We start from the raw sequence: 24690 nt of genomic DNA on the forward strand, positions 1-24690 counted from the left end.
TGTTCAATATGCACACGCACATTGCCCTGAACCTGGAAATTACCCCAAAATGTCACAAAAACACCACAGAGATCAGATGTGGAGGGTCTCCATATCTAGGTATATATGGTGCAAAAAAAATGAGAAGGCTTTTTCTCCTAGAACCATCTGACCTGGAGGTAGGGATGAATTGATCCGCTAGTTTGGGTTTCTCCAAGTTTCTTATTTTACCAATCTGAAGTCGAGTTCTCCACATTTGTGCACTAGTTTGTATTTTGTCAAAATAAATCTTTACAATAATATGTCATCATTTTAGTGTAGATCCCTCACGTTTCCATATTCAATTTTGCCAAATATACACATTTTTGGTATGCCATTTCCCCTAATAAAATGCATGTTGTATGCTATTTTCTTGCACACTTAACCCTGATATACACATTTATGTATATACTGTTTGTTTGTTTGTTTGCTTGGAGAATTACATTGCATTAAGATGTGGACTGAATTAAATCTCTTCTCCATTCTCCACCCCCATCGTTCAGCCCAAACACTGAGATCCAGCTCCGAGGGCCTTCTGGTGGTTGCCTCATTGCGAGAAGTGAGGTTACAGGGAACCAGACAGAGGGCCTTCTCGGTAGTGCCGACCAATGTGAAGGAAATAAGCAGCTATCTTCTCTTTAAAAGACACCTGAAGGCAGCCCTGTTTAGGGAAATTTTTAATATTTGATGCTGTTTTGTTTTTAACACTTGATTGGAAGCCGCCCAGAGTGGCTGGGGAAACTCAGCCAGATGGGCGGGGTATAAATAATAAATAATAATTATTATTATTATTATTATTATTATTATTATTATTATTATACAGGAAGAAGAAGAAGACTTTGGATTTGATATCCCGCTTTATCACTACCCGAAGGAGTCTCAAAGCGGCTAACATTCTCCTTTCCCTTCCTCCCGCACAACAAACACTCTTTGAGGTGAGTGGGGCTGAGAGACTTCAAAGAAGCATGACTAGCCCAAGGTCACCCAGCAGTTGCATGAGGAGGAGCGGAGACGCGAACCCGGTTCACCAGATTATGAGTCTACCGCTCTTAACCACTACACTACACTGGCTCTTACAGGAGATCTAGTTAGCACCCTGTTTATGGTTTTGTTTTGTTTTCATGCCACAGGCTCGTTTTCTTCAGTAGATATTTTTAAAATGATCTCACTAATACTTTTTTCAAATAAAATAAAATGCTGCTCTACATTTTACCAATTTGGTCTTTCATACTTCTGGAACTTTTTTGGCTGATGGGGGCTTTTTTTTTAAAAAAATTATACAGTATTGTTAGCCGCTTTGAGCACCCTTGGAAGAAAAGACAGAGTACAAATTTATAAAAACAGAGTATAATATATGGCACACATAACTAGATGAAATGAGGATACCATGCTACTTAAATGTGGAACACCTTGTAATACATTCATAAATTATGGCTCTTCTATCTGAGTGTCAATAATTTATATTCCTTCCATCTGTGCTTGTGTAGAAAGTATTGGTACTTTAGCCATTAGGATGAGCAAAGTGGAAGCACAGAGTGGCACTTCCTTCCAGTGACCTAGAAAATATATTCCTGTTTCAAACTGTGCCTCTCCAAAGAGCCCTGCAGGTTCGGAAAGTTAACAAGCTGTAAAGAGCTGATATATATGCTCCTGCTGTTTATCAGCTGAGCAAGGGAAAGCCCTTGTTCTAATTATATCATCACAGTAGACTTTAATTTGAGCAGAGGGCCACCCAAACTGCTTTGAGTGCCAGAACTGTGCACCCTGGAATATTTTAAAAATTAGAAGTGTATCTGAACCCTTGTAGGGGGCACGTCTCGCACCAGCAGGAAACCATGTTAGAATTTGGGAAGAAGAATTCTAGGTAAGATATAGGGGTTTGGATGTTACACCATTTTAAAGAGGCTAAACGTCTCCCACTTGTTTCTCCATCTGCTAGAGAGCCAGGGTTCCAGGATGTGGTCAAGATTCCCTAGAAACACATCAAAAGGAAAAGCAACATACCCTGAAAAGTCAATATTCAACTGTTTTTAAACACCAGTCCTTTCCCTTTTACATTCTGAAAGGTACCGAACAAGCACTTCACCTTAGCAATGTAAGAAATGTACAGATGGCAACATGCCGGAAAATAATTTATTCAAAAAACAAGGAAAGTCACTCACCCGGCATCCTGGGCTTCATGGGCTCGGAGTATAGATAATAAGTTATTGTGCTGTAGGAAGTCACAAACAGCAGGGTAACTGTTGGGGCAGGAAAAGAAGCATGTTTTAATAAAACAAAAACAAAAACAGAGAAGGTGCCTTAGCCTCAGACACTCACAAATACATAAATATACAGTATACATAAACTTAAATGTTACTGAGTTCAATGGAAAGCAGCACTGAAAAAAAGCATATCACTGTATCCCCTACTAGTCAAAAATGTAAGCTGCAAGTTAACTCCAGGAGTCACTGACCAATTTTAGACACAATGGAAGGCCAGGGTTTCCTGCTGTATGAATGAGCCACATTCTTGCACACTCAATCTCTACCGTTTGTTTTGCATCTCAAAAAGGGGAGATTGGCTTTAAATTCCCCTTACTTCTCTGGTGTGCCCCAACTCGGAGAACTGTGGTTTGTGAAAATCATGGCTCAAACAAGGCTAAGGCTGCTTAAACAGTGGTTTAAACAAACAAGTTATCCAAGTTGAAAGGACACTGTGTTTAGAACTGGAGGTAGATTGCTTCGGGTCTTCCTTCCCTGCCCCTGATGCACCTCCTTGGGGAATATGGTTGGTCACTGTGTGAAGCCCAGAACAGGACGTTTGCTATCGTCAAACATGGATTCCATGGATTCAGAAGCCCCATCCTCCCTTCAACAAATTCAGAAATTAGATTCCAAGTAGCTGCATTTCAATTCAGTTTAAGTGATTTGAGGTTTGCTGTAGCTGTTTCCCAACTTTATTCACTCTACAAAGATGCTGGTGCCTTTAGAGAAAAAGTTAGGAAAAGGAGGATCAGCCTTCTATTTCTGTCTCAATACCAATGTGAATGCACTTAGCAGCTACTTAATTCTTCGTGGGTACCTCATGCTAACCCACAAAAAGCTACACATTTAGTACCAAGTATAGGATTTATGAAACTTTATAAACTGCAGTTCTCTGGAGAGACAGGGTTGGTGGGAGAGAGGGAGAGAAGTAGAGTAATAAAAGGGATGTTCTTCATTTCACTGAATATACACAAATTTCAACATGCTGAGGATTAGCCGAGTCTGAATTCTGGTGTTGTGTAGATCGCCTGCACTACCATTTAATGGATTTAGTGGAGCTGTGGGCATGTCCATACAAATACAGCAAAGCTCTCTTGTCTAGATCTGGAGTACTTCTGTGATATGAAGCTTCTATCTGATTTCAGAGACTGAATCTTTCACCACCACCAATGTACTAAATGTGGAACTTTCTAACATGCTGAATAATTTATTCTGGTGTGTGCATTCTACACATAGTTAAGCACAGAAGGAAGCCTTGGTCGCGGCATGTGCCCTTTTCCAGCACACGTAAAATGGCGCAGACAATCCTGACTTCCAGGGGCTGCGTTTTTACTTAACGAACAGACTGGTGAGTGGCCAACCCAGTTCAGCTGTATTATTCCACGAATGGATCAAACCAGGTTTTCATCTGTTCCAGTAGACTCTTCTCAACACTGGCTCACCAAATGCTTCGAGGAAATCCACTCCAGCACATGAAAACAGCAGCCTCCCCCTGGTTCAGCAAATGATATAATTCTGAGCAAAATGGAATCCCCATGCTGAATCATGGCTAATAGTCACTGTCAGTCCTGCCCTCCATAAATCTGTCTAATGCCATTTTAAAACCAGCTACATCTAGAGCCATCACCATAGCTTGTGACAGCAAATTCCATAAATGAATCATGTATAGTGTTAAGAAGTACTTTTTGGGGGGGGGGTGGGGGGAGTCCTTTCCTGAATATACTGCCAGTCAATTTGTCTATCCTGAATCTACTGCCAATCCATTTCACCGGGTGACACTGAGTATTATGAGAGAGAGGCAGTAAATTCTTCTCCACAGACCTCTGTCACAAACCTCTATTACCATAAGCCTCTTTTCACAGGGGTGGCAAAAAATGATGGCCTCTAGCTGTTGCTGAACTTCCATCAATCCCAGGTGGCACAGCCAATGGTCAGGGATAATGGGAGTTGTAACCCAAGAACTTATGGAAAGCACTGTGTTGGCTGTTCCCGTTCCATCATCTCCTCTCTATGTCATCTCTTTTTCTTAAGCTAAATAGCCACGAACACCTTCACTTTCTTTGAAGAGAAGATGCTCTGTCCCCTTGATTGTTCTGTTTGTTGAAGCTTCTTCAAGTTCCAGATGTTCTTTTTGTAATGCACTACAAAGTGTACTGTGTTTAAGAGCTGGTGCTTCTGTTCAGCACCCCAAACCTCAAAGGGGCAGGAGAGAATGAACAAGATAAGACTACTGCTACTTTCCCCTCATATAGAAGAGGTACATGGATCAGAAAAAAAAGCCCAGCCATCTATTGTCCTGCTTGCAACAATCCCTTACTTCACTTAACCACACTGGGTTAAATGCTTTCTATGAATCTATCCCACGACACTAACATTATATTTGAGGTTGCTATGGCAACTGGCTTTTAGTTATATAACCAAGAGAGCTGCTGGTAATATAAAATAAAGAGGGAGATTTTAGATACAGTTCTACTGGTAATTGGAAAAAAAAGTATATTAATTTGCAATTTCAAACAAACACTTCCCTCTCATTGCGGTACAACTGATATGGGACTTGTGTAGTGGATCTAACATTTTTGCTGTTGTTGAAAAAAGTTATCAAAAGAACTGTCATGTGTATTAATAAAACTATGTCACTATTATAAAGCGTATAACACAAACAGAAAGCCTCCTTTCCTGTGCATACCCTTTCACAAACAAACAAACAAACAAACGCACAGCCTTAATATAATCAAATTCATTTGGTCTGATATGCAAATTAGCTGACAAGCACTCCACTCGTTGCTACAGGTCTGTGCCCAGTTACAGCTCAAGCTTATGCACGCTTACTCTGAAGTAAATCCCATTTGAGTTCAGTACGGCTTACTTCCAGGTCAGCATGCAGAAGACTCTAGGATACTTCCAGTCCAGAGGAGGTTGAAAAGTGAGGCAGACTGCTGAGCTTGGCAGGCAGGCAAGCCAAACAGAAAGCAGGGAAGAGTGAAGCAGTTTGGGGTTGTCAAGTGAAGGCTTCATTTGAGTGTTGTTAGTTGTTGCCCATGTCTCAGAACCTTGGCTGGCCTCAGCTAGAAGTCAGGCATTGAGTGTCGCCAGCCCCATGCTGCGGAATGCTCTTCCAGCATCCTTGCTCCTAACTTTCAGGTATCTCCTAAAGAACCTTTTCTGCTGTTACGTCTCATCATTGGCTTCATTTCTATTTTTAGATGAGTCAACCATTCTTGCAATTATTCTGTATTGTTTTATGTTATTATATATTTTATTGCATTTGCATAGATTATTGTACACCACTTTGATACTGTACATGAGTGGGCAGTATGTGAATACTTGCATAAATAAATCAAAGAAAGTTTTGTCTTGACTTAAAAGAAGAGCTGCTCTGACTGAGCAATCAGACCACAGTCAAGGGGTTTAGTAGGGCCTGGTCAAACTTCATTGGACCACTGTTTCATCTGAGCCCTGTTGAGCTTCTACCACCATATGCAATACAGTGGTACCTCGGGTTAAGAACTTACTTCGTTCTGGACGTCCGTTCTTAACCTGAAACTGTTCTTAACCTGATGTACCACTTTAGCTAATGGGGCCTCCTGCTGCCGCCGCGCCGCCACTGAGCAATTTCTGTTCTCATCCTGAAGCTAAGTTCTTAACCTGAGGTACTATTTTTAGGTTAGCGGAGTCTGTAACCTGAAGCATCTGTAACCCAAGGTACTACTGTATGCTCAAACAGAATAGAAATGCCCAAGTACAAAATGTCAGCAGCTCCCTCATGTGGTAAGCTGGTATATTACATATCCCTCTCACATACTGGTCACATGCAGTTGCGCATAATTTGAAAAATGTGTGAGCTCACATTTTAAGTCCCTGTACTACATTTTTAAAACAAATAATCTTCCTTCTGGATGGTGCTCAAGAAAAACTGGTTGTGAGACTTTACAGCAGCGATTGGTTAGAAACTGTGAAATCAAGAACCTAAAGAAGCTTTTTCAAAAAAATTAAATAAAAACGGAGTCTGACATAAAATATGCACATTCTGTTTGTTTTTTTGAAAAGGTTGGTAGCCTGCTTGAAACTTCTACTGCCAAGTCAGTGTAAAGAATAGAGAACCAGGTGAGCCAATCCTATAAGGCAGCTCCTTAGGATTTGCATGCATTCTTGCACAAACGCCCGCTCTCCACCCTCTTCCTAAAACTAAAGGCTTGATGTTCCCCCTTTAACATATTGCTGAATTTGTGCAACTACAGCTTTACATACATATATACCTCACTACATTTGATGCAGTATGTTGAAAGAGGGAATCCAATACCATTTAAATACATAATTCAAAAAGGCATAAAATGCATATATTCCACTTACTAAAGTTAGTTGTTTTGCTTTTGTTCTTTTATGATCAAACTAAATCATTTGTAGTCCAAATTATTTAAGCCACAAGGTGGTGGTATAACGAGTGACGCTACAAACTTGGTATAACAAGGAAATATCATGCCAAGTACTCTAGAGGTCCTGTGAAAATATTTTGCTACTTATATATCAGTTAGCACTACTAAAAAAATTACAAAACTCACAAAGCAGAGAAAGATGTACTTTTGGAACTAGCTTGCAGTTAGATCAGAATGAACTTTTTTTAACAAAAATGAACAGAGCAAAAGTAAATTGGATGCATTTAAATAAATGCAATTTGTCACTAAACCAAATCTTTCATGAAAACCGAGAGCATCTGTATATTTACTCAAGTAGAGGTGGGGATGGGTGAATTTTTCAATTCTAATTGCTCTCAGTTTCTCATCTTTTCCAGTCTTAAATTCAGTTATCTCCATTTCTACATCAGTTTGACCTTTTGGCACCAGGAAAATTTGTCCACATTTCCCGCTAGAATTCCTCCCAATATATAGAAGTCTGCAAGTGATTTTCACCAAAATATACATTTTTGTGCACTTTCCTCTAATATATACTTTTTGGGAACTTGTTTTTCAAAAAAAGAATTGCATTGCAAAATTCAGAGAAGTGCAAATTTTTAAGGACAGTTGAGTTTTGATTCACGTATTGGTTCAGGCATTGCAAATTAGATAAATCGGCATCAAAATGGAAACCAGTTGGATGTTTCTTGCATTCCTAAATAAAAGTATTGCTCTTGCTTTAGGCTAGGGGTGGGGAACCCTTTTCAACAGAAGGCACAGAGTCATTTCACTTCTCATGGTTAAATAGAGTCAGAAGCAAAAGGGGTGGGGTAAAATAAAATTCAGGCCTTTGATACAAGTTTTTGCTTTGTGGCCTTCACCTTCCTTTCCAGGCACCCTATTTGCTGGCCTGAAGTTTACATCAAATTTCTTGGATTTTACTTCTGGGAGATTAGTTGAATTACCCAGTTCCAGTACAACCTGGTGGAACCTCACTCTTAAGATTTATTTTGAGCTTTACGCCACAGAAAATCTATTAGCGCTTTAAGTTTTCAGAAGACTGCTGGTTTGGGGTTTTATCTCTGATCAAGGAAAGCCCAACCAAGCAAATAACATATATAAGTATATAAACAATAATATAGATTAAGCTTCTGTTTGGAGGTTTTGCTAAATACAAGGACTGAGTCCTTTCTGTTAGGCTCACGGTGCTAGATGAATTGTTTTAAACTCAGAAGTACACAATCTGTTTTGCAGTAAGGGCTGCATGTACCATGAGCTGCAGATTGTGATTATGTGCAGCACTTCTTCACAATCTTCTCAGAGGTTGCTCAATGAGAAGATCAAAAAGGTGAACCGTTCCCTAAAAGGCAGCGTTCCCCACCATTTGAAATTTCCCCCTGAAATGTACAGCCACCAGTCTTGACTGTGTTCTACGATACCTTTTCAGTTCATGTGGGCGATTGTGAGGTCCAATAGGCCTCGCTAGCATCCCCTTCACAAGCTGACTGTTCATGCCAGAATAACTCCCCAGAACTTTCTGGAGGTAATGTGAAAGATTTCTGCGGCTTACATGTAGTTGCTTCTCAGCAGACAAATCAATGTAGAAAGGGTCCCTGAAGAAACAATGCTTGAAAGCCTTTATTCTAGAGGAAATAATGAAGTGTTTTACGCACGTCATAGCGTATTATTCCTTTGTTTCAGATGACTGAAGAAGTGGAATAACCACATTATGCACTGCAGTACATTGCATTATGGTATTAGTGTGCCAGTAAAAATGTAATTTGGGTGGATATTAATGAATATATATTTCAAGTGCTAGCAAACAGAGGTTGTCCTAGCTTAACTTTGTGTTCTTGTGAGTACAGAAAGATTGGCTGTAGAATTTTGCACACGCAACTGATCACAGTCTTAACATTTCAACTGTATTTTAACTAGCCGTAGGTTCATTTTGTATGTGATAAGGCAGGGATAGCCTCCAGCTGTTCTTGGAACTACAAGAAGAAGAAGAAGAGTTTGGATTTGATATCCCGCTTTACCACTACCTGAAGGAGTCTCAAAGCGGCTAACATTCTCCTTTCCCTTCCTCCCCCACAACAAACACTCTGTGAGGTGAGTGGGGCTGAGAGACTTCAAAGAAGTGTGACTGGCCCAAGGTCACCCAGCAGCTGCATGTGGAGGAGCGGGGACGCGAACCCGGTTCCCCAGATTACAAGACTACCGCTCTTAACCACTACACCACACTGGCTTCATCAGCCCTAGACAGCATAGCCAACACTCATCATAGGAAGCTTTTCAACAGACTTACCAATAATATATTGCCCCTTCAGGAACTCACTAGAAGTTTACTTATGATTCTTGTTATATTCTGACCTACTCGGTGTAATGTGCTGAGGAAATTTATGCTGAGGAAAACTGCAGATTCTAGAGTGTTTCCTAAAAGATACAACCTCCTCCTTGCCCCCCAATGGGTCACCATCTTCAGGAATATCACTTAAAGCAGTTGCTGTAACCACAATACCCATAAACACATGAACAATCCTAATACAGATCAGTGAAATTGTTTCCAATTAAAAAGGTAATTAAGTATTTATTTGTAACCTAAGGCCCTTTTTGCTGAAACATATGTAATTGCCATTATTCCTGTTTTCTGAAAATGCAGATTTTCCCTAAAACTCAAATCTCAATGCTACAATAAAGAATTCAGGCCATTTAGTAAAGCATGTTTTGCCCGCAAAGGAACTTCCAAAAGGGAATGGCAGGATCTGTAGTCAGCCAAGTAGCTAACTGAAGAAAGTGTCTTGGTTGTATAAGTCACAACTCTCTCAACAATAGAATGTAGCAATCTTTGCGAAGGGACTATATATATGTGCTGTAACAGGAAACTTTATCTGTCAACACACAAGTAATGTTAGTGAATTTTACCCTGTGAAAATGCTTTAGTGATAAACAATTTTATGAACTTGCTCACCATAACAACATTCAAAATCTTTCAAAAGATATCACATTGTTAGGACTTAGAGCAAGGATGGGGAACTCGTGGCTGTCCAGATGTTGTTAGATTCAAACTTAATCACCATGGTCAATGGCCAGGCATGAGGGGGCTTTTTTAGTTCAGCAACATCTGGAGGATCACAAGTTCCCCATCCCTGACTTAGGGCTTAATGGCAGAGTGAGTGAGGAACTGCTAATTCCTTATGTAAGGGCTGGGAAGGGGGAAATTACTTCTTGAGTAGGCATGGACAGTGGAGGAGAAGGAATTTCAGAGCAAAATGTAAATATGGGGGTAAACTATGCAGGTCCCTCTTTTCCCTCTGCTGCATTTTAAATGCATTTCCTTCCAGTCCTCCTTGATTTATATGGAACTGGCAGAGTCCATGTTGGATCCTGCCACTATCACATTGAGTGATAATCATTCTTGTTGACTGAATTTTCATGTGCGAGTCCATATGTATTTTAGTTGAAACAGAACCTCAATAGGTACACACGATGCTTAAACACAATGGAAGAAATATTGGTTTTTAGACAGAGATTCAATTCTTTTAAAAGGCAGAACTCAAGATCTATGCAACTCAAGGCACAATTACGGTGGTTTATGAAGCAGCCACAACCATCTGCAGAGGCCATATGAAACAAGAAACCATCCTCACCTGTAGAAGTATGAACACCCCCTGACTGTGTTGTGAGTGAAATGTTCCTGAGTCTTCTCATTTCCAAAGTCCTCTAGAGGATCTGACCACAGGATGTCGCACATAGGTCCATACGCAGGTGGTTCCTTGAATCGATCTAACTAAGAAAAAGAGAAGACAAAGAGAAAGGCTAAGGGTGCTAGAGGGAAAGATCTGGTGCTGACATTTAGGAACAACAGCACAAGCATTACCGTGCTTTGGTTTTGAGACTCCCACTCCTCCTGCAGTTCAACTCAGAGCCATAACAGAGTGTGGTTCCCCTGGTACAACCATAATGCCCCAAGATTGCATGCTGGCCCCAAACTGATGTGCAACCACAGAATATAGTTATGGCAGTTTATAAAATGGGATTAAACCTCATCACTATAGCAAAATGAATTCTGGTTTTGGCCCTGTATACCTGAAGAAATGTCTCCACCTCTATCTTTCAGCCCGGACACTGAGATCCAGCTCCAAGGGCCTTCTGGTGGTCCCCTCATTGTGAGAATTAAGATTACAGGGAACCAATTCCCATCATCCCTGACCACTGGAGCTGCGAGCTAGGGATGATGGGAGTTGTACTCCAGAAACAGCTGGAGACTCAAGTTTGGGAAACTTTGACTTAGACTTTCCCAATGTAAAAGGAGAGAGCCACTGCAGAGGAGAAGATCCATAAAAAGAACCTCAAGTGATGACTGCAGGGTATGGGCCAATTCATATGGGGAGAAGCAGTCCTTGAGGTATTGTGGTCCTGAGCCATTTAAGGCTTTATAGGTCAAAAGTAACACTAGAAATTGGGTCCAGAAACTAATTGGCAGCCAGTGTTGTTTGGCCAGGACTGGCATTATATGCTCAAACAGTCTTGCCCCAGTAAGCAATCTGGCCGCTGAATTCTGCACCAGCTGACGTTTCTGAACCATGTTTGGAGGCAGCCCCACATAAAACATACTGCAGTAATCTAACCTAGAGATTATGAGAGCATAGACAACAGAAAATAGGTTCTCTCTGTTTGGGTAATTAATTAATTAATTAATTAAGTGATCCAGTGTGCTCAGCCATCAATAGCTGAATGCAATCCCTCAATATATAGCAACAACAACAATTTATTTGTACCCCACCCATCTTACTGGTTGCCCTAGCTACTCTGGGCGGCTTCCAGCATATATATAAACATAGTAAATTCAATTATCTCATTGATTAGAGGGGAGGAATAGGAAAGGAAATCAATTCCATCAACTGAAAAACTCCCTAGATGCATTTTAATAATAGAGCTATTTAATACTTTTAAAATCAGAGTTGTACACATTATTTAAATGCTGACATTCCTGCTGTAAATAAACCATTGTCTGCCTGACTTAAGTAACACAGTGAACAAACAAATCTGTTGCTGAACAAGAAATCTCCACCAACCTGCCCTTAGCTGGATGTTTACTGCAGGTTCTCCACTGTGCACAGAAAAGCACTGCAACCCTCACCCTTTGGAATTCATCTTGAGACAGAATGAATTCATTCAGTACAGAGGAAGAAGAGTTATGCCCCTCCACTTTACTTCTTTCCCCGCCACACACACATCTTGCTTGGGGGTCATAACTGGACTGACAGATGACAGTCTACTTGAGATTTAGAGATGGAATAGGGTGCATGTTCATGCACATAACTATTCATGCGCTCTGGTTTGGTACTGCATCCAAACAAGGTCAATGGAATTCATCTGGAAAGAGTTCTTGGGAGCAGCATACAGTCTGTAATTATACCAATTATTTGGAATTTTTCTTGAGTTTTGTGGCTTTATGCATGCTTTTGTGAGCATGCATAAACAGGACTGGCCTAAGACATTTTGTTGCCCGAGGCAAAGGACAACACCATCCCACTCCATTCCAAATCAGAACTGAACTGGTCTGAGTGCTGAATCTTATTTAAACATAGGTGATGTGATAGTATTCCCTACTGCTCTTTAGGCAGCAGGCTAGTTTAGGGGTTCCAAGACAAGCTGTGCTGCATACACAGTTCTGCCCTCCAAAAGACGGTACAACCAGGGGCTTAAGAGGAACAAGAAAGTAAACACACCTCTCATTATAAGCAGACATGTTTCTGTTGCTGCATGAGGAACCTGAAATCTTGATGAGACACGCAGATGTGGGGCTATGCAGATTGGAGCTGAGTTCCTAAAGATTCCTCGCTTCCTCCAGACTGGCTGTGAGGAGGAGACTATACGCAATTGCTTCCATTTTAAATCAGTTGCACTTTGCCAGTTTTGCAGTAGGTAATCTGCATCGCACAGACCTCTGGACTGTCCCCATGAATGAGATGTCATATAACACATGCACACCAACATAAAGGTTTACTTAAAAGGAACATATACTCAGCATTCCAATACAGAAGGTCCTCCTAGGACCTTATCTGGGCATTCAAAATACAGGGTAATAACACTGTGAGGCAGAAGAGTGGAGCCACACTTACTTGCCTCGCCCTCACTGCCACATCCCACATAATGTCCTCCTTAATACTGTCCACATGTTGCAGATCAAGTCTGCAGCAAAGCAGTCTGCTAATTTGTGTAGGTTGCACCCTCTCAAGATTTCAGCTCAGGGTCACTGCATTTTCACAGTTAACTCACATTTGGTATGCTGTCCCGTTGCAGGCAAGTTCCCAAATGTACGTTGGGAGGAGGTCAATGTGGGGCATGAGGGCAGGCACACAATGTGTGCAGAGTGATAATTGTGTGATGCTCTACCCTCTTGCCTCACACAATTATCACTGTGGGGTGTGTCTTGAATAGCTTAATAAGGCTACTGAGGTCTCACTGAAGTAGAAGAAGCAGGCATCTGTGGGATATCTCTTGCAACAGCTCTTGCTTCAGCTTGTAAATCAGTTTTCATTCATGGCTTTGACCATCAGCTCCAAGCTCCACCAAAGTTGCAGTAAATTATTGCTTTTGAAAAGTAACATAGTTTCCAAAAAGTCATCTCTAGATTATGGGTAATGGATGCCACATTGATGTGGTGTGGAAAATGTTATGCAATGCATTTTCCCCATTTCTAAAAACCCACCCCTTCCTGGGGGGGAAATAATTCATAACACAATGAATGGCTATAATGCTAATCAAATCAAAGATTTTCTTCAGGTGACCCTTACTAGGAAGCATGCACGCATATTTAATAATAGTATCAATGCATAGACTTCTTTTGAGTATGATAAACTTACTATGTTCACAGCCTACATTTTTCTTTATATGTAAACTATGCTCTTGAATCGCTGTATCTTGAAACCATTCACAAGTATTTGAAAGAAAATAATTTCTAAGCAAAGCTTTTCTGTTTGATTGAAAAGAAATGTAAACCACATTGACACAGCAATCCTCTCTAAGGGCTGGGGAAATGCAGAGCAACAGATCCTCTGCTGCAATCAAAGCCCTGCTGGACAGAAGGTTGGAAGTGTGCTCGTTTGCTATACCAGCTCCACGCTGGTGCAGATGAGGGTACCAAGGATTGGGTACCTTGGGGAATGTGCAGAGCTTAGGATCCAGTGGATCCCAAGCCTCTAGTACCCTGCTTCAAACACTCCGTTTTCATGGCTACCTCTGTCATAAGGACTACTGGTGGCAGCTACCGTATTTTTTTCTCTATAAGACGCACTTTCCCCCTCCTAAAAAGTAAGGGGAAATGTGTGTGCGTCTTATGGAGTGAATGCAGGCAGGAGGCTCTGCTCAGCGCTCCCTTTAAAGAGCATGTGTGTGGCTCTTGGGGGAGCACACTCTGCGCGCTCCTTAAAGGGAGCGTGGCTCTTGGGGGAACCTTAGCCGTGCGCAGCCTCTCCGGGGCAGGAGATGAAGGCTCCCCTTGCCCGGAGAGGCTTGCTCGTGGCTATCCCATAAGACAGGGCTATCCCATAAGCTGTGCAGCGATCCCGCTTGCTGTCCTGGCTTCGGGCATTCAGAATATTTTTTTTCTTGTTTTCCTCTTCCAAAAACTAGGTGCGTCTTATGGTCTGGTGCGTCTTATAGAGCGAAAAATACAGTAACTGTTTGGGCAGAGCTGGGCCATCTGCCATCTGGTTTTCCCCTTCATGTATAGATAGAACGGTATGTACCATCCTAAGTACTCTCACAGGATGCTATCTAAAGTGTGCTTTATCATTATTTTCCCCTATTTCAGTTAAAATAATCTGATGATGGAAAAAACTTTCCAGATATTATATAGAATATCAAATTAATATAAACTTTTTTTAGAAAAAAAGTTTACTAACCTGAAGTCAAATAAATATTCTAAATCAGATCCCACACTATTGAAGCTATTGGAAATCGCCACACACACCTGGGTCAACACCACCATCCCAGCAATTGCTGAATACGCAACAACATATTGTTTGAACATGACAAGTTGTCAAGAGGGGTGGCGACTATTTGCACTCTGATCAAGATAAGGATCAGTGTAGGGAAGCAACTTTCTACAAATGTTATCACTGGGAACCACAGATGGAAAATTTGATTTGCATGTACACACAGCATACTCACCCTACTCACACATACATATTCTGGATGGCATAGCCAAGCATAGATACCTGCATAACCATAGCTGTATTGGAGTAAAGAACTAATGTATAGAAGAAAATTCAACAGCAAACCCCATGGACACAACAAAACCAGTTTTTTTGGAAAGCAAAATAAGAATGATCGATTAACTCCATTTCTGTAGTTGCCACATTAAATAAGCGAGCTAAGTGAAGTTCTTTTCTTCTTCTTACTTTTTAGGACAACTACCAAGGAGGACAATCCTAGAAGAGTTTTAGTGCAATGAGAAAAGACAAACATTTTGGGTTGTCATCAACTAAATCCTATTCAGAGTAGACCCACTGAAATTTATGGACCTAAGTTAGCCATGTCCATTAATTTCAATAAATCCACTCCTGAGGATGTTTAACATTGGATCCACCCCTTCACTTTTAATTCTCCCATATGACAACAGTGGAAAAAATGAGAGATGGTATTTGGAGCAAAGCAAAGTTTGCTTAGTGCAAACTTTGGAGTTGTGCTATCCAAACTTACTTTTCTGATGTCATCTAAAGTGTTGATCTCTGGAGACAGGCCACCATGAACACACAGGAACTGTTGGTTCATCAGAGCAGCCAAGGGAAGGCAGTCAAAGGCATCCATGCAGGCATCATACACACGTTCTGAATACTTTATTTTACCTTTTGGGTAATAAGATAGTATCAGAAAAAAAGTACTTGAAAAGAGGGGAGAATACTGTATTAAAGAATTCAGACCTAAATTCTGTGGGCCATAATATTGACTTCCCATATATTTTCTGCACACCTTTGCAAGTAAATAATTTATGGTCTTCCATTGGAGAGATAATGCAGTTTCTATGAAAACGGGGACACTAACATTGCCACTTCTCCTTTCCAACCACCATCACCACCACCAATACATCATTGGACAAGAGTGTCTAGCATACATTCAAATCCTCTGCTTTGATTGTGACTTGGTTAATATTCAGTGCTACTGATTCATGGCTTTTAGGTAAAGATGTTCAGTCAGAACCTGTTAGGCAGCTAAGACAGCCATTAGCTAACCTTTCCCAGTTGATCATGCCTGCAGAATTTAGGTTGGTGTGCAAGGGTGAATGAACTTGCCACCTTCCTTTAGGCAACATCAAATTTGAGTTTTTGGCAGTTAACTTTGGTGGCTTAATTTAATTTATTATAGTTCACAAGGATTGTCTGTCCAGTTTCGACTGAAAGGCTTTTGAATTAGTTGTTTCCTGCTTTCGTCTATCATTTTAGAGTAATTGGGCTTTTCATTCTGTTTGCCGTTTTGTTTTATGATATTTTCTAGTTTTAAAAGATTTTATTAAGCTTCCTCGAACACCATTAGGCAAAAGCGCTGCATACAAATCCTTTAAATGAATAAATATTAAGCAAGTCTTAAATGATGAAATCATGAATGCTAAATGTCATGGAGACTAATGAACATTTAAAGTCACATTATATATAAAAAACCCCACCATATCAACAGTTCTCTAGTCATCCGAGAAGGTTTCTCCAAAGAGCTATAATTTCATTTTAGATTCTATTATATATTCTCCTGCCCTTTGAAAGGGTAGGTCAGTATAGAAACCGCCACCACACATCTTCTTAATGATTTGCAGAAACATCATTATGAAATAAATGAGATTGTTCAATTAATTTGAAATGTTAATTTATAAATATGCATATTAAAAACTCAGTAAATTACAAATCGTTCAAGTCAATTAACAACCTTTTTATCCTCCACTCTGTAAAGGAAATGTCATTGTACATTGTTCTGTAGGTCATGTTTTCCCAAATGTGGCCACTGTGGATTTTAATGCAGCTCTGAAGGCAAAAGGTGCATGTGGTGGTGGAGTAGACAACATGAAAAAAAGAGGTTGGTACCCAGGTGAGGGAAGACCGACTGCTGGTAACCCTGCCCCTACTCTGGACCCAAGGGCCAACTGTATGTGTAGCTGCCCTATTTAAGTGCACCTCTTTCCTGTTAGTGTAATTTGTTTTAAACTGTTCTTAATATTGAATTTCAAATGGTTGTAACCCACCATGACCCATCACTGAAATGGTGATGATGATATGGTCCTAAGTTTCTACCTCCAATTTCTAGGTGTGACCTACTGCCCTGTCACATTCTCTAAATTCCCAATGCCTGTTAATTCCTTCTTGCCATCAGATGGCCATCAGACTAACCCTCCAGCGAAACAGGGCCCATGTGCTACCCTGTTTGGATCATGATCACTCTGCTGAAAGACCGCAGCGATTTGGAACAAACACAGGACAGTAGAACTCTATGTTGCAGTCCTGTATCCAGAGCAACAAGGTAAAGTGTCTGGGCAAGGCATGCTTGTATGGGCAAGGATCGTACACCAAGGTTATGAGGACTAAGTTGTCTATCATATTGCAGCTATTCATGAGCATGATTCCCTTTAAACTGAATGCAGGTTTAAAGATGGCTTTTGTTTACTTGTCTTAGTCCTGAATAGACGTTTACCATCTCCAAAAAGAATATTAGAAAAAGAAGTAATTTTGACTCATACTTACATTCTTGTTTAAATGTGAAATACTCTGTTAAATGTCTACATTCATGATTCCCACGCAGTAAAAACAGTGTTTTTGGATAAAGAATTTTCAAGGCCCACAAATACAGCACACACTGTGAAGAAGAAGAAAGGAATGATGCTGATTAAGAATGAAGAGTGCATTCTGTTTTACAAAAGACAACATATATGACGTGTTTTTTAAAATATTAAAACATTTTCTAATTACAATGCCCGCTCATTCAGAAGCTTACCAAAACTATCAAACATTTTTAATAGCTGTGTGTTGTGTACATTCTACAGCAAGCTTGGCTTAACTAGTCATCATGATGCTTTAATATTTCTTAATATTAAATAATGTGGACATTTATTTTCACATAATTTGTTCCCACCCCTTTCCCAAGCTCTCTAAAACCAGGAAAACCATATCAGGAAAAAAATAACCCAACTGGGTAGGCAGCACAACACTAATTAGCTAGGAAAGCATATCGTACAATTATCAGCACTGCCTAATAGCTGTTTAAACAGAGCATTTGATTAGCAGCTTATGAAAAGAAATTCATATGCAAAGCTATGTGGAGAAATAAAACAGTTTTGTATGATATAAAATCTGTAAGTCATCTACTAAACTCTACTAAAATCTCAGGATTGTGTCCAATGCTGCACTACAACAGGACTTCCATATCCTCTCCGATCTGCATGCAACCCCAGAATCTGCTCTAGAAGGTCTCCTCCAGGGGCTTGAATGGGACAGAAGAGGAAGAGGAAATTCTGTTGTTTCTGCATGGAAGCAAAGAACCCAGCAACATGATTCAGCTCTCCAGATGTACAGCAGTTGAAGAATTGCTTGGCTGCTTTCATTTTTCATTTGATCTGTTTTCATAATTTACTTCTATATCCATGATGCAGCAGCCTTTTGAGGTGAAGCAATGACCTTAACTGTGGTTTCCCAAGGATTGGTGATTTCAGACAACAGCAAACTTTGCACTAGTGCTGTGCCAAACCTTTGGTGTCTTCCCCATTTCAAGAAGAGATGCCTGACCAGGAGTCATTGCAAGGAGCTGTACTGAACTGAGTGAGTGAAAGACTTTCTCTAAATGCTTTTGGGATTGAACAAAACCACCTCAGCATGCACACTATAAGCAGGAAATGGGAAAATATAAATTTTCTGTTGAGAAATTTCACCTACCACCTGTCCTTTTCAAAGAAATCTTTGCTTCACTCCAGCAGCCCTTTGAATGGGGTGCGGAATGGTGTGTGAAAGTTTGGCACAACACTAGTTACCACAAACTGTTGCTCAACAGCCCCTTCAAAACTATGGTTTGTAAACTAGTGTAAGTTCAGACAATGTTTTGGACACTTTTTATGCAATGGTAGGATATACATGTAACAAATACACAAACCATCATTTGTTTTTTAAAGGTTTCTGTCATCTCGGAATCTGACAAATTAGCCCTTTTAACTGCTGACCAAGATGGGCCTTAAAAGGAATCTGTGATGCTTTTGGTAGGCTCTCTCTTGTTTTATCTCACTGATGTTGGAGAGAATCAAAAAATGTTTTCATGCTCTTTTAAAGACTACTTTAGCTCCTTAAGTAGTGCATGTGTGCCGGGGGGGGGGGGGCAGTGAAGAGAAGGGAGGGTGGTAGATAATATTCACCACATATAAACCTCACAAAATTAAATGAGACGAGCAGAGAAAAGAGAGGCAAACGTGAACTGGAGAACAGAGAAAGAAAAATGTAACTTTTGAAGTTGCTCTCTTTTAAGCAGCCCTATAGCTACTCTTATTGCCAAGTCATCTCTTCTTTAGATACTTGGAAAAAATGAGGACAAAAGCTTCCCAGAGGCTTTATTTCATGCATGAGATGCTGATTAACAAAAGCTAGCACATTAACCTACAGCACTCCTTCCAGTACTTTTTTAAAATTCAGAAGAGGCATTGGACATTTCCATAGGTAAAAGAAACATCCAGAAACACAGCATATAACAAACAATTTAGAGAAAGAACAAAAATGCTAATAGGGGAGCAGACTGTAATCATATGGGAAAACCTTCTAACTTTTGAAATGGGGAGGAGGCTTAATTTCAGGATGGCTTCTTAGGAGGCACAATCATGACGATTTGTGCAAGGTAGGGCTGGCGATATCTGGTTTTCAACGTTGTGATATATCACCAGCAAACCATTGTAATACAGTGATATATCATGATGTCTGAAATAAGAAGGGGTGGCTGGGCTGTGGAGGGAGGGAGTGGGCAGGAGGTGAGGCCAGAAAGAAGGGAGGAAGGAGGCAGCCTGCTTGCTTGGGATGAAAGACGCAGCCTGCTTACTTGGACGCAGGCAGTTAGACAGGTGAGCACCTTCTGAAGCTCCCTCTGCTGAAGCCATCATTCTTTTGTAAAGCACCACACTTCAGGACAAATTTGATTTACTCCATGCATCTACCTGGCAACTCTTAAAACTCAATAGGGTACAGAATTCTTAAGGAAATCAGCCCTGAGTGCTCACTGGTAGGACTGATCCTGAAGCTAAGGCTCCAATACTTTGGCCACCTCATGAGAAGAAAAGACTCCCTGGGAAACACCCTGATGTTGAGAAAGATGGAGGGCACAAGGAGAAGGGGACGACAGAGGATGAGATGGTTGGATAGTATTATCGAAGCTACCAGCATGAGTTTGACCAAACTGCAGGAGGAAGTGGAAGACAGGAGTGCCTGGCGTGCTCTGGTCCACGGGGTCACAAAGAGTCAGACATGACAAAATGACTAAACAACAACAACAATGGTACAGAAGCAAGATTTGGCCCAGATGCACTGAGTGCAGCAGACACACCATATCTCCTGCAAAAGTCATATGGATTCTTCTTCTTGAGAAAACTCATCAGGTGCCTATACACATCAGTATGTAACAGACTACGCTGTGGTCTAAACCCAGTAAGACATACATGGGACAAAGAATGAAGAGCACATACAATGGGGGGAAAGCCTTACATAGTACTAAACTAGCCATTCACAACATTAAACTGAGTTTAATTCAACAGAAAATGCTTTTTTAGACTGGATACCAAAATGCTTGAAGCCCAGGGGTATCACATGACTCTTGTAGGTGCAAGCAGCCACAAGCAAACCTCTATCTCATGTACTATGAAACTGCCCAGTAATCCACCCTTTCTGGAAGTAAATACAGGCTGTTCTGTTTTACTTAAATACACAGCAAATAATTCTAGCTCACAGCTCTAGGTTGTGTACACACAATACATTTAAAGCACATTCAAAGCACATTTTCTCCCCTCAAAGTATTATGGGCATTGTAATTTGTAAAGGGATGGTGGGGATGGCAACGCTCTGAGGGGTAAACTACAATACCCAGAATTCTTTGAGGGAGAGAATATTCTTCAAATGTGCTTTAATGGTGTAGAGTGTGCACAGTGCCAGAGCTGTATCACTTCTGTAGGAGCACAAGTAAATTTCCCCAAGTGGACAGCCGTACCTTAAGAATACAAGCGAAACAACACGTAGAGCTTAAAGATGCCCTTAGTACGTAACAATGTGTTCGTTGCACCATATAAACTGTCTCCCTGAACTGAAAAGCAGTGATTTCCCCCCTTCATTTCTTCTGGTTTGTGTAAGCCTGTCACTACATAGTGAGTCACAGACTTCCTACCACTGAATTTTTCTACTGTCACTCCTCTTCTTATAAGGCTTCACTTTCCAATAAACGAACTGGCTGACATGTGAGACATCCCAGTTGCTCGTTGTTGTTTAAACATAGAAATCCAATGGCTGTTTGCAGGCTCAGATAACTTTCTCACTTGCTCAGACGGGTGCGACACACAATAAGTGATATTACTTTGCAGAAGAGAGAGACATATTTGGCACTGATGCTGCTCCCAACCTCGTCCCCCTCTGTAATATCTAGCTCATTTTACCCATACTTTAATGTTATCACTATATATACAATTCCTTGCCCCAACTTTTTATCACTGACCACCACTGGTGGGCCTGGAGAAACCCAGTGCGTAGTATAGTCAGGACTAGATGTTCTGGAACTGAGTGGGGGAACCTGACATTTTCGGCAGCAGCCCCTGCTCTTTGCAACATGCAGTTCTGCCCTTGTCTTTTGTTCAAGAGATATCTTCGTTATTTCTTGTGCCCATTCACCGTGGCTTCTCATTAATGTGTTGAATCATTTCCTTCATATTCTTCAGTGGGTGTTTTCATTTCTTTTGTGGTTATAGCCTACAACAGTGAAAGGACTTCCATCTGGCTAGCTTTCTTTTCCTTTTTGTCACTGACTAATTGAGTGACCTCAGGCAAGAATCCCATTTTTCCAAGTATCTCAGCATATTTATCCATGTGACAGATTACATATCATAATATTGATTTACCACTCAAAGATACTATGAGGCTTAATTAAAGTGTTTTGTGTTGATTCAATTGAAGGCTTCTGGAAAATGCACAATGCCTTTTATGATGAAGGCTCCACATGGTAATGGTCATTAAATTGTGACCACAACAACTGTAGCATTGTTAAATGCAATTATTTAGAATTTGACATAGCCACCTATTGCCAAGATTTACACTTCTCTTCTATGTCAGAGCAAGTCAACAACTGATGGCGATGAATGCTAATCCAGCCTTCCAATTCCCAGAATGCAACCTTCCTTCCATTCTTCTCTTCATACTGTCTGAAACTGTTTCTTAAGCAATGGAAGGAAATAATAAATATGAAGAAATGAAGGGTTCCCTTTGTTGCTAAGCATTGGTGTGTTGATTAAGCAGGTGTGTGTGTAGAGATTGACTATGTGCCCTCGCTCCCAATAAGCACTTGCCTGGGCTATCTAGAATAAGCACACACGGCTACTGACACACAGTAACTTTGAATTAGTTCAAATAGTGGCCCTGTTCTGAAACTGAGTCCAATATGTGGACATCAGGGAGGTTCCAGTGAAGTACAGGCACAACTAGTTTTTGAGAGACGGAGTAATGTTCCAAGAGATGTTGTCAATTTATTTCTTTAGCAAATGGGATCACGTAAGTTACAGGAAGCTGCCAAGCCAGACACTGGCCCCTGTAGACCACTATTATATACATTAACTGGCAACAGCTCTCCCCAAGGATTCAGACAGGGGTGTCTCTCTGCCCTACCTGGAGATGATGATGATAATAATTTTATTAATTTTACTCCATCCATCTGGCTGGGTTTCCCCAGCCACTTTGGGTGACTTACAGCACATTAAATATTGCAAAACATCAGACATTACAAATTTCCTGATAAATTTCCTTTCACATGTCTTCTAAAAGTCAGATAGTTCTTTATTTCCTAGACATCTGATGGGAAAGTAATCCAAAGGGCGGGTGTCACTACCAAGAAGGCCCCCTGCCTGGTTCCTTGTAACCTCACTTCCTGTAGTGAGGGAACTGCCATAAGACCCATGGAGCTGGACCTCAGTGTCCAGGCTGAACAATGGGGGTGGAGATGCTCCTTCAGATATACTGGGCCGAGGTCCTTTAGGGCTTTAAAGGTCAGGACCAACACTTTGAATTGTGCTTGGAAACATACTGGGAGCCAATGTAGGTCTTTTAGTACTGCTGTTATATGGTCTTGACAGCCACTCCCAGTCACCAGTCTAGCTTCCACATTCTGGATTAGTTGTAGTTTCTGAGTCACCATCAAAGGTAGCCCCACATCGAGCACATTGTAGTAGTCCAAGCAGGAGATAACCAGGGCATGCACCAATCTGGTGAGACAGTCTGTGGGCAGATAGGGTCTCAGCCTGCATACCAGATGGAGCTGGTAGACAGCTGCCCTGGACACAGAATTGACCTGCACCTCCAGAATGACTTCCCGTCTGCGCACTTGGTCCTTCAGGGGCACAGTTACCCTATTCAGGACCAGGGAATCTCCCACACCCGCTCGCCCCCTGTCCCCCTAAAACAGTACTTCTGTCTTGTCAGGATTCAACCTCAATCTGTTAGCCGCCATCCATCCTCCAACCACCTCTAGACACTCCAGATGTAGACTGAACCCAGGATCTTTTTCATGCAAAGTACTTGCTTCATCACTGAACTGTAGCCCTTACTAAAATTTAAGGAGCAGAACATTTCAATTGGCCTGGGATAGCTCAGTAGGTAAAGCATAAAACTTTTAATCTCAGTGTCATGAATTTGAGCCCCATTTTGGGCAAAAGATTCCTGCATTGCATGGGTTTGGACTGGATAACCTTGTGGTCCCTTCCAACTCTTGCTGTTAAATGGTCACATATCTAAAGGACACACAAAGTAGCTGTCTGCTTCTGCCTGATTTTTTATATATATACTAATCTGTTATCAAAGAATCACATGAAGAACGTGAAAGTTTCTTTTTACCATCTACTGAATATTTCCCAATTACACTACTGTTTTGTTTTGTCATCTGCATGCTCATTCATCATCTCTAGGATTCATTACCAAAGCATATACTACCAATTTCTTAACGTGACAATATGATAATATTCATACTTGCCATGTTTTCCTTCCAAATGGCTCACCCACCTTGTCTTTGAAGGAATGTCCATTAACCTTACCTTGTTTCAGAAACTGAGGGTATCTTTTTTGCAATTAGGCATGCAATTAGGATTCATTTGGGTCTTTCAATGACGGGAAATTTCTGCATGGGCCTGATTACCTCAAATATTTACCCAGAATTCCCGAGATTGACAAAGTCCCCACCTGTCATGGTGTATTTGAGAGGAAGCATGACTAATACTTCTTGGGACCCTGGTAGAAGTGTAATGTGACCAGTCTCTTAATCCTGGCTGAGAAATCTGGTATATGGCATGGAGTTGAAATTGAATTGATTAAAGGCTAACCTTAGTTAGAATGAACCATGAATAGTGCTGGTGTAGCTCAGGGATGCAAAACCTATGGGATGCCTGACATTGCAGGACTACAACTTCTGACCACTGGCCATTCTGGCTGGGGCTAATGGGAGCTGTAATCATTTCAACAACTTCTGGAAGGCCACATACACTGATTCTCACTTGTTATTTTGATACCCACTATCATTCCAGTTACATAAGCGGGTAGATTTAATCCCTAAAGTGACACACTTGTTTTCTATGTGCTGCAAGTCTTTCATACAGGGAAGCACTGACATACACAAACTACCATTGAAGGAATGGGTTTCCCAAACCCCAAACTGACTGTGCAGGCAGTTTGAAACGGGCACCAAAATCCCTATTTTTCCTTACCTAAAATCCATTAACTTGAGCTTTGAGTCAATGTATAAACAAAAACCCAGCTGTATAAACAAGTGCTCAGAGCCCT

At 41.0% G+C, this 24690-nt stretch overlaps 1 protein-coding gene across 6 annotated transcripts in view; it reads right to left on the minus strand.

Annotated features, from left to right (window-relative positions):
* PPP3CA (protein phosphatase 3 catalytic subunit alpha) overlaps positions 1 to 24690 on the minus strand; it is a 185773-nt gene that overhangs the window by 34262 nt on the left and 126821 nt on the right. For all 6 annotated transcript variants that reach the window (XM_083456786.1, XM_083456784.1, XM_083456782.1 and 3 more), the window contains exons 4-7: positions 17389 to 17500; positions 15365 to 15510; positions 10303 to 10442; positions 2181 to 2258 (exon numbers count right to left, since the gene is read on the minus strand). In XM_083456786.1, coding sequence (XP_083312912.1) covers positions 2181 to 2258; positions 10303 to 10442; positions 15365 to 15510; positions 17389 to 17500 — 476 coding nt within the window. The remainder of the gene's footprint in view (positions 1 to 2180; positions 2259 to 10302; positions 10443 to 15364; positions 15511 to 17388; positions 17501 to 24690) is intronic.

This window comes from Podarcis tiliguerta, assembly GCF_965153285.1.
Source record: "Podarcis tiliguerta genome assembly, chromosome: 9".
Lineage (NCBI taxonomy): Eukaryota > Metazoa > Chordata > Lepidosauria > Squamata > Lacertidae > Podarcis > Podarcis tiliguerta.